The sequence below is a fragment of the Trematomus bernacchii genome, unplaced genomic scaffold (genome assembly GCF_902827165.1).
Source record: "Trematomus bernacchii unplaced genomic scaffold, fTreBer1.1, whole genome shotgun sequence".
Lineage (NCBI taxonomy): Eukaryota > Metazoa > Chordata > Actinopteri > Perciformes > Nototheniidae > Trematomus > Trematomus bernacchii.
The window spans coordinates 161777-172319 of NW_022987610.1; the positions used below are offsets into that span (position 1 = coordinate 161777).

Below are 10543 nucleotides of genomic sequence, written 5' to 3' on the forward strand. Positions count from 1 at the left end.
GCACAAACCCCATTTTATTAGAACGATATTTAGAAATGTGATGAGTCGTTTGGTATTTATCACAGATACAATTCAATCCATTCACTTCATTTCAGATGAAATGTGGCCAAAAACGACATTGATTTCCTTGTGCCCTTCATTAGGGAACAGTGTCCGACCTAAATTAAATGTTTCAACATGTCTATGGTTTAACTCTGCTGCTTCAAGTTTATATTTTAAAAGGTGTAAAATGTGCAGATGTCAAGTAAGAAATACAGAGAGGCACTTATCAGTGATTTATTATCAGTGCTGGTATCTTTACCATGAAAAAGAGCAGATATACTGAAATCTATTATTTGAGTATATGAGCACACTCATGGAAGTGTAAGGGGCACACTTTAAGAGTGGAAGAATAAATGGGGTGTATGTGTAGAATATTATAATGTATCAGTATTGAGGATGGTAAATAATAATTATAAGGCTTTATTTGTGTTTGTGAAATCTACTGGGAGATCGTTTTTCTTTTTACTGAGACTATATAGCAATAGCGGTCTCTGGTCCGCACTCCAGTTTAGTAGGTGGTGCTAATGCCCCTCAAACCATGCGTTTACTGCCGCTATTAGAGCAGGAGAAGAAGAAGGAGAAGCCGGATGTAAACAAGTCCGGTCCGAAGTCTCTTCATGACCGGGGAGACTTTATAAAGAGAGGACAGGTGAGCGGTGTGTGTGTGTGTGTGTGTGTGTGTGTGTGTGTGTGTGTGTGTGTGTGTGTGTGTGTGTGTGTGGTGTGTGTGTGTGTGTGTGTGTGTGTGTGTGTGTGTGTGTGTGTGTGTGTGTGTGTGTGTGTGTGTGTGTGTGTGTGTGTGTGTGTGTGTGTGTGTGTCATATTCTACATTACCATGTTTTATATTAATATTATTCTATTCAAATGTTGTTTTATAATTTTCTGTTAATGCTTAATGTTTTACTAAGATCTTTCAATTGACTTTTGTTGAAATGTGCTATATAAGCCGTGTGTGTGTCTTTGAAGCCCACCATGACTGATGTGAGTGTGCAGCAGTGGGGGGAGGTGGGGGGCCGGGGCCCCGTGGACCTGTGGGTGCTGCAGTCGGCCCAGGTGCGGGTGGAGGTCCTCAGCCTGGGGGCCATCCTCAGGTCTGTGTGCTGCAGAGGGAGGGAGGGCCACATGGAGGACGTGGTGCTGGGCTTCGATCACCTGGAAGGTAAGGGGAACCTTCCAGAGGCTGAGTCCACTGAGTCAGGTCCCTGGTGGAGATTGAAATATAAAACGTTTACATTAATATTGGTGCTGTTAAGAGGTATTTCAGGCTTAGGTTGTTTCTCCAATGTATTTATTCTTTGCACGTCATTTGTTTTGATGATCACATTCAATTCAATCACATTCTGGTCAATAATGTTGTGGGCTAAAAACGATGAACATTTAGCCTAGTTGTATTTATCTCTTATACCTTGTGTTTCCTTGTAAAGAGCATTCACAGTGGAGGAAAATTAAGATGTACATAATGAAGGGAAACTTGTTTTTATTTGTGCATACGATAATACATATGTTACCTAATGTGAATGGTGTTAACATGGGGTCATTGTGGGACGAAAAGATGGGCTAAATGTTTTATGTGAAACCTGTGGGAGAGCTACACTGATTATAGAGGGGCCAGCAGGGTGTAGATCATTCATGGGAAAAGGTTTTTTTAGTGGTGGAGTTTGAGCTGAGATAAGTAACATTGAATGTTTTGTTGTTTTAAATATGACTAAAAACATGCTCATGAACATTGTGTTTTATATTATGCTATTTGAATTTGCATGTGATAGAGCAGCAATGGGTGATGTTTCTAGGTGGAGCTCAGAGGAGCATGTCTGTGGTGAGGCTGAGGATCTCTGTTGTGTCTCAGGTTATCTGTCAGATCAGCGCTACCTTGGAGCTACGGTGGGCCGCGTGGCCAACAGGATCGCACGGGGGCACTTTGTGGTGGAGGGGAAAGAGTACCGACTAGATATCAATAATGGACCCAATGCACTGCATGGAGGGCTGCGAGGCTTCAATAAGGTAAGACAGGAAGTGGATGAGCATCCGTGCAGACAGGGCATTTCTTGATAATACTCATCTGTTTTTGCTGTACTGTAATATGACATGTTATTACTGAGAACACTGCTCACTAAATGTTGCTTTCTAACTGTGAAATGAGCGTCACAGACATTCTGCTGGGTCTCATCTATTATCAGGATAAATGTTCATTAATCCATGTGGAACAAATGTGCTCCCTATAACTTCAGACTGAGCCATATAGTCATTTATTCATTTTATTAGTCAGGTATGCTTACAGCGCTGTTAGGCTGTAATTATACCTCCGGGGATTCGGTGCACATCAAAGGTGCCAAGCTGCACACCAGACAGAAGAGGACAGTGTCCCCATCAGCATCTGAGAGCACACATGAGGGGGGGTCCATGCAGCTGCTGGGGCTACTTTGGCTTTATCAGGGAAACAGAGGAACGCACAATGTTCTGTGAGTGTGTTGAGTGTATACATTCTTATGCCTCATATTACTACAAAACTAAATGACTGAACTAAAGTTACACGTACATCCACTTAAGTGAAAGTTGAGTTACACACAGATTAGTGTCGTATTCAATTTTACAGGTGTTTGTATCCCTTGATCCGGCTGTAGCTTGCAAATCAGCCTCTGCAGTCAACATGTCCAAGTGTACTTAGCGCATTTCCACTACACGGCCTCGCTCGGTATGGCTAGGCCTCTTTAGGACTGGCTCACTTTTTTTGGCGCGTTTCCACTGCAGCGCGGAGCTCGCTTTAAGCGTGCCTAGCCGTGCGGGCCCCGTTTTTGGTTGCGTTTCCACTTGGCCTAGTACCGGCTAGCGGGTCCTAATTCACAGTTTTTCTGGCCCCATAAAATTGTGGTTCTAGGGCCTGTAATGGAAATGCGCCATAAAGTGAGCCAGTCCTAACAAGGCCTAGCCATACCGAGCGAGGCCGAGCGAGGCCGTGTAGTGGAAATGCGATGGCGCATTTCCATTACAGTTTAGGAACTGGGGTAGTAACTATAGTAACGCAGTGTAGGCGGAGCCGTGACGTCATCTTCAATGAGAACCCCAGAAAAACAACACAGCCGTTAGCTGTTAGCCCTCAGAGCTCACAGCTCCTCATATCTGTTCAGAAACTCGACAAAAGTTAAACAAGTACAAACCACAGACTGTCTGTGTCATGGTGAATACAGTCGCTGCTTTATTTATGTCTGTATAGGCCGTTGTTGTGAGTGTGGACGGTCGGAGCATATACTGCGTTAGCTTAGCCGATCTCCATTTAGACAACGCGCATTTTAAAAGGTTTTTCGCCTGCCGTCTGTCTGCAGACTTGTCAAAGCATTAATTCATGGTTTTTACTAACCGGTATCAGTATGTTGTTACTTCGGCATCATTTTGAAACGTGTGTTACAATTAAATCACGGTCAAATATGTTCATCTTGTTGTAGTTGTAGCCCCCTTGCCAGCGATTCTCTTTAGCAAACTCAGCCCGACTCAGCCTGGTTGTTCCTGGCCCTAGAACCACAATTTTATGGGGCCAGAAAAACTGTGAATTAGGACCCGCTAGCCGGTACTAGGCCAAGTGGAAACGCAACCAAAGACGGGCATCGCACGGCTCGGCACGCTTAAAGCGAGCTCCGTGCTGCAGTGGAAACGCGCCATAATGGCGCGTTTCCATGACACTGAACCCCAAATTGTTCCTGTAGGCATGTCCACGGTATTGAGTGTATGTATGTAAGGTGCTTTGGATTGGGCCATGTAATAATAATAACTTCCCTTCATAATGCTGTATGTGTCTGTACATATCTCTTCAGGCGATCTGGCTGGCTACAGCAGTGGAAGGCGGAGTACAGCTGAGTCTTACCAGTCCAGATGGGGACCAGGGTTATCCTGGAGAGGTGCAGGTCTCTGTCTCCTACACACTGCAGGTGAGCACATCTGACCCCCCCCCCCCTGCATCCCCAACACTTCTCTATTTTTCAACACAGTGTGCAAACAACTTTGGAGGAACAGGATGTGGAGGAATGATAGTATTTGTTTATAAAAGTAGGAGGAAGACCTCTAATTTCCTCAATACATTTATCTTAGACATAGCAGAAACCATCTTACATTTGTATTTAGTTCCACTAATTAAAAAAGAAAACTTGTTAGACTTTATATTTAAAAGATATGTTTTAACCCACACATGAAATTGGTTTGAATTGTGAACCAGTGTTTTGAAGAGGCAAGCTGAGTAAGGTTTGTGTTGTGTGTTCAGGGGGAAACTCTAACTGCTGAATACCAAGCCCGCTCTACAAAGACCACCCCCATCAACCTCACCAACCACTCATACTTCAACCTGGCGGGACAGGTGAGACGCATGATCAGCTGAATGTCATCCCACATACACTATCAGTCATCATCATTCTGATCATCTGTTATGTGATGGAAACTTCTGAAGCAAAGGAGACGAAACTCAGAGAGACACGAGGAGAGCAGGAACTTTGATGGCAAACACTGATGGCTTATTTGGAGCTTCGGCCGGAGAATTCACAAGTGCCACGAGTTGACACAGTAGATGCCAAACGATTCTGAAGATCTCTACCCCAGACCTATGTATTTAGCTAGTTCTGAGAGAAGAATCAACATTGTGCATAACAAGATAGAACCAGCTGACGCTAGCAGGCAGGAATAGGGAGACAAAACACTGAGAGGGCAGCTGTGCTCAGCGAGGGCAATACAAACTGATAAACTGGGTCAAAGTTAAGGGCCTTGGAAAATATTTCCCCAACATGTTAGAATGAGGAAAGTGAAGCTAGAGGAAGGCAGCCGTAAAGGAGGTAGGCTGGGAGAGATGAGGTCAGTAGGTGGTTCAGATCCAGATCTGCTGAGAAAGAGAAACCTGAGAACAAACAACACACAAGGTCATATGTTGACACACACACACACAGGAACTACATTAACATTTGACCTTTAAAGAGAAGTAAACTACACTTTTATATATTCAAGTAAGAACTCCTCTATCCAAACTATTCTTGATATATTATAACTTTCAATTTGTGTATAACTTCATCAATCCCTGCAAAAGAGGATCAGCACTTAGTTTAAACCCAAACCAAGGAATCAATCAAAAATACTTCATTAGTCCCAGGCAGGAATTAGGTTTTGTGACACTTGCACCATATTAGAATAAAACAAATTAAATATTTATATAACGTAAATCGAAGTAAACATGTGCATCTGAGACTTTGTTTTCTGACCTGTTCGTCAGAATGTCATATTGCAACAAATGTCTAAATGTTAAAAATGAATATTGATTTAAAAATAAATAAAAAAAGAAAAAGAGATGTGTGTGTGTGTGTGTGTGTGTGTGTGTGTGTGTGTGTGTGTGGTGTGTGGTGTGTGGTGGAGTGTGTGTGTGTGTGTGTGTGTGGTGTGTGTGTGTGTGTTGTGTGTGTGTGTGAGTGTGTGTGTGTGGTGTGTGTTGTGTGGTGGTGTGTGTGTGTGTGTGTGTGGTGTGTGTGTGTGTGTGTGTGTGTGTTGTGTGTTGTGTGTGGTGTGGTGTGGTGTGTGTGTGTGTGTGTTGTTTGTTTGTGTGTGTGTGTGTGTGTGTTGTTGTGTGTGTGTGGTTGTTGTGGTGGTGTGTGGTGTGTGTGTGTGTGTGTGTGGTGTGTGTGGTGTGTGTGTGGGTGTGTGTGTGTGTGGGTGTGTGTGTGTGTGTGTGGTGTGTGGTGTGTGTGTGTGTGTGTGTGGTGTGTGTGGTGTGTGTGTGTGTGTGTGTGTGTGTGTGTGTGTGCGTGTGCGTGCGTGCGTGCGTGTGCGTGTGCAGGCTGCAGCAGATATCTACGACCATCAGGTGTCCATCAGTGCTCAGTCCTACCTTCCTGTGGATGACTCATCGATTCCAACTGGTAAAGGATTGAACACTGAAGGACCTCTGTGATGACTAAGTCATTTATTTAGATGAAGTGTGATTTATGTAATAACTTCACAGCAGTTGAATGCACCATGTATAAGTACGTATAATTAATGTAATGTAATATAATACATTATCTACAATGCTCTTAACTACCACAATAAGTTCATGTTTTGAACAAAAATAACAAAATGATTCCCCCTAAACAAAAAGAAAAGTCTACTATGCCCATATGTTTTATTATTAAATAAGAGGAAATAGACTTTGTGAGTTTTTGTTATTTAAGTAAAGATTAGTGACATTTTTGCAGTTTCATTATTTATGTGTATCTGTCATTGGGCTCTTTAACTTCTGCAAACTACAGCTCGGTGGAACTAGCCAATAAAAAGGGCAGATGGCGCTAAACAATCTGTAACATCTTGCATCCGAGCTTTATAGACGAAGATGTTATATCAAAAAGTTTAATCATATCAATTATACATTTAATAAAATACAATCAGTCTGTGTTAACATGTAGATGAAGACACATGGTCTGAAGAAGTGTCCTCTATGGCTGGACTGTGGGCAGTTGTCTCAGTGTGTTCATTAGTCTCTAAGACTCTTTCATCATGTGTTTATAGTGGTTCCATTAATGCTAGTTTTTGAAGTATCATGGATACCTGAAGTCCCACAGAGGATTGTTCACGTCTTTTGTTTTTGAAGAGCAGCGGCCAATGTGTGAACATTAAACTCGAGCGACCAATGGGGTCCCTTCATCAGTCCCTGAGGCGCTGCATGGGGCTGGCCCTGCTCTGCTGTGTTCCAACAACTGCAGCCACAACTATCACTTTCCCCTTTTCCACCGAGGCACTTCCAAGGTCCATTTGGAGATGGTGCCCGGTGGCAAACCAGGTTATGTGTGTCCACTGCAGCAGTGCCAGCTGTGGCTCTAAAGTTGGTTCAACTCGAGCACCAACTATTTGCCGGCCGTCACCAAGAGCAAACTGTGGTGGAGCAACAGCTCAGTTAGTGACACAAAACGCTGCAACTAAGCTGGCAGAGGAAACACTTTGACTGACTTTGCTTCCTCTCCATCTTTACTTTCTCCTCTAACAACCATCCCTTGTCCTATTCTCCTTAACTCAGTCCGTATACCCTGTATTCATGTTCAACCATCACCCTGTGCTCTGCACAGTATCAACTAATTACAGTGTTTTTGCCACTGCTAGTACAGCAGTGTGGAATCACTTGTTCTTTTGTGTTGGAGGGTGTTCCTTCATGCTCTGTCAGACACACGTTCTCATTCCCCTGCAACTAGCTCTGGTTTCCCTTGGAGACAGAGGAGCTAATGACTGTTTATATTTATCACAGAATCTGTGTTAGAATGGAAATCCACCTCCAGGGCTGAATAAGAATCACATTTAAAAATATGGAAGCAATTCTGTGCCATGCAGAGGTAAAGTAGTAAGCCTGCCTACTTTCTCTGTGCTCTCTGCAGATAAGCAGGAGGATAGTGTGAGGATGAGAGAGTTTTCTTTTTCCCACCCAAAAAGGGAGCTTCTCTTAAGCAGTATCAATCTGATAATGGCCTGGTGTCATTCAGTGTATTCTTTTACAAATCAATGAGGTAAGCTGCCCACTGAAGGTCTGTGGCAGTGAAGTTAAGGAGGCTGTCCGTCAGAACCAGTACACAGTCTCACAGGGATGATAACATCCTGATGCTCCGCTGCGGCAGCAGGAGGGTGTGTGTGTGGCTGGCTGTGTGTGAACCCTCGTCCCAGCTGGGGGCTGTGTGACAGCAGGGTTAACAATTAAATGGTATGTCAACTTTCTTGGGCGCAATACAGTCTACTGCATGGGTGTCCAAACTTTTTACCGAGGGCCACTCACTAGAGGTTTATTACCTCATAAGTTCAGTTATAAGTTGGAAAAATCAATCCAATGTAGGTAAATTATTCTTGATAGAGGTACTTGAAAATGCTTTAAGAAAAAAACTGCCGACATCACAGCTCTCCAGAGGGTTTCATTTATTTTGTTAGCAGCTCATTCCTTAAAACAGAAGCTTCAGATTGCTGATAATAAGAGGAAATATGAAGGGTATATTTCAAGGTTGTTGTGAAAATAAGTTATTGGGCTTTTTTCTTATCAACTTAGATTTGTTGGAACATGTTTTCAACTTTAATTGACTGAATTTATTTGAAAATTGGGCTTATTAACACATGAATACTGTGTAATATATTTGAACATATTTAAGAAGCACAATATAAGACAAGCAGCAGTTTATTATACTTAAGTCATTATACTTTTTGAATTTGCTGAGGGCCGATTAAAAATGGCCACCGGGCCGCATTTGGCCCCCGGGCCGTAGTTTGGATACCCCTGGTCTACTGTATGTTCCAGTTTGGACGTAACACAAGGCTCTTTGGCTAAGAAACACTACCTGAATAACCAATGAGTCCTGTGATGTTGCTGAGGTTGCTTCCTTTCAGAGAACAGAAGGGTCCTGTCGGCTTTTCTCCAGCGATACACACTCTCTAACCATATGTCCTCTATCTGCAGGAGAGATCCGCCGGGTGAAAGGCACACCCTTTGACCTTACCACGCCTGTTCTGATTGGCCCTCGGCTAAAGGAAGTTCCGGGTCCTGGGTTTGACCATAACTTCTGCCTGTCGTTCCCTGGAGACAGCTGGACAGAGAGAGGTGCTGCCAGGTTTGCTGCAGAAGACACATTGACACACACTACACACACACATTTGTCTTTAGTGAAGTCTAGCAGGAATACTTCTTTCTTCATCTCAGAGTGTGTCACCCAGCTAGTGGGCGGGTCCTAGAGGTTTCTACAAGCCAACCTGGAGTCCAGTTCTACACTGCCAATTTCCTGGATGGTCTGACAGGAAAGGGGGGGGGTGATGTACAGGAAGCACAGCTCCTTCTGCCTGGAGACGCAGAACTGGCCTGATGCCGTGAACCAGGTGAGAGGGTCCTCATCCAAACACACTGCATGTTACTGAGAGGGTCCTCGTCCAAACACACTGCATGTTACTGAGAGGGTCCTCATCCAAACACACTGCATGTTACTGAGAGGGTCCTCGTCCAAACACACTGCATGTTACTGAGAGGGTCCTCATCCAAACACACTGCATGTTACTGAGAGGGTCCTCGTCCAAACACACTGCATGTTACTGAGAGGGTCCTCATCCAAACACACTGCATGTTACTGAGAGGGTCCTCATCCAAACACACTGCATGTTACTGAGAGGGTCCTCGTCCAAACACACTGCATGTTACTGAGAGGGTCCTCGTCCAAACACACTGCATGTTACTGAGAGGGTCCTCGTCCAAACACACTGCATGTTACTGAGAGGGTCCTGTTGTATCGGTTTCATCTTGTTTTATCCGTTATAAAGGCTACTGTGTTAGGGGTGCTGTGGAACAGGTGGAACAGGTGGTACAGGTGGTACAGGTGGTACAGGTGGTACAGGTGGAACAGGTGGTACAGGTGGTACAGGTGGTACAGGTGGTACAGGTGGTACAGGTGGTACAGGTGGAACAGGTGGTACAGGTGGTACAGGTGGTACAGGTGGAACAGGTGGTACAGGTGGTACAGGTGGTACAGGTGGTACAGGTGGTACAGGTGGAACAGGTGGTACAGGTGGTACAGGTGGTACAGGTGGTACAGGTGGTACAGGTGGAACAGGTGGAACAGGTGGTACAGGTGGTACAGGTGGAACAGGTGGAACAGGTGGTACAGGTGGTACAGGTGGTACAGGTGGTACAGGTGGAACAGACCGAATAGATCGTAACCTTGGTTTCCACAGAATCATAATGTTGTATAATGTTGTGTGTGTGTGTGTGTCTCTCTTAAGGCTCCCTTTCCTTCCTGTCTCCTGTGTCCCGGTGAGGACTACCATCATGTGACTCGCTTCACCTTCACCACTGTGTGACCTCCAGCAGGACAGACAAGAAGAAATCTAGAGAAGGACGTCCAATTGTTGATTGTACATATAATTGTTTGCAGTATGATCAGGAAGCATAGTGTTCATCAGACGGTGCCTTTCTCACTTCCCCTCTGTGTAACTGTGTCATTTCATGCAGATGTTTTGAATGTGGATGATTTCAGTGCAGCGGGCTGTGATGCAGAGAGGGACTCTGACTATACTCTGTTAGTTATAATGATTTATCATCCTGTGCCATACAATTATTACTTTGAACAAAGAATACATAAAGAGCCTTCTCAACCAAGCTGCTGTTGTTGTTACTATTGGTTGTAATTTGTTCTTTATAGCAACAGATTGGTCCCTGTCTATGGATATATTGTGGTCCAGTATTAATAATTAGAGGGCCATCATTTCTGTTAGGAGCATTACCTGTGTTCAACATCCTCCACAGGCTGAGCTATTCCTATAACATCAAGTGAGGAGGCGGGTTTGGGTGAGAGGACATCTTACACTGAGAGAGACATGCTGTGTAGCTATGGCAACATACGTAATCTATCCAAGAGGCTTAAATAAAATGTAATGGTCGGTGTGAGCCTCACTGCCACAGAGCTGATCCAACCAGGGAGCAGAGAGACCCTGCCGCTGACCCCCGCTGCACCTCCCGCACTTTACTGCTCCAAGGACACTGTGTAGTTAT

General features: G+C 44.3%; 1 protein-coding gene across 1 annotated transcript; it reads left to right on the top strand.

The window, feature by feature from the left end:
• The first annotated feature begins 612 nt into the window (after positions 1-612).
• galm (galactose mutarotase) lies at positions 613-10150 on the top strand. Its single transcript, XM_034131981.1, is given in 10 exon segments — positions 613-691; positions 1009-1201; positions 1889-2043; positions 3849-3962; positions 4292-4384; positions 5843-5924; positions 8468-8618; positions 8708-8807; positions 8809-8880; positions 9775-10150. Coding segments are annotated over 9 exon segments (1032 nt in total). The 5' UTR covers positions 613-691; positions 1009-1014; the 3' UTR covers positions 9853-10150.
• Positions 10151-10543: the final 393 nt, after the last annotated feature.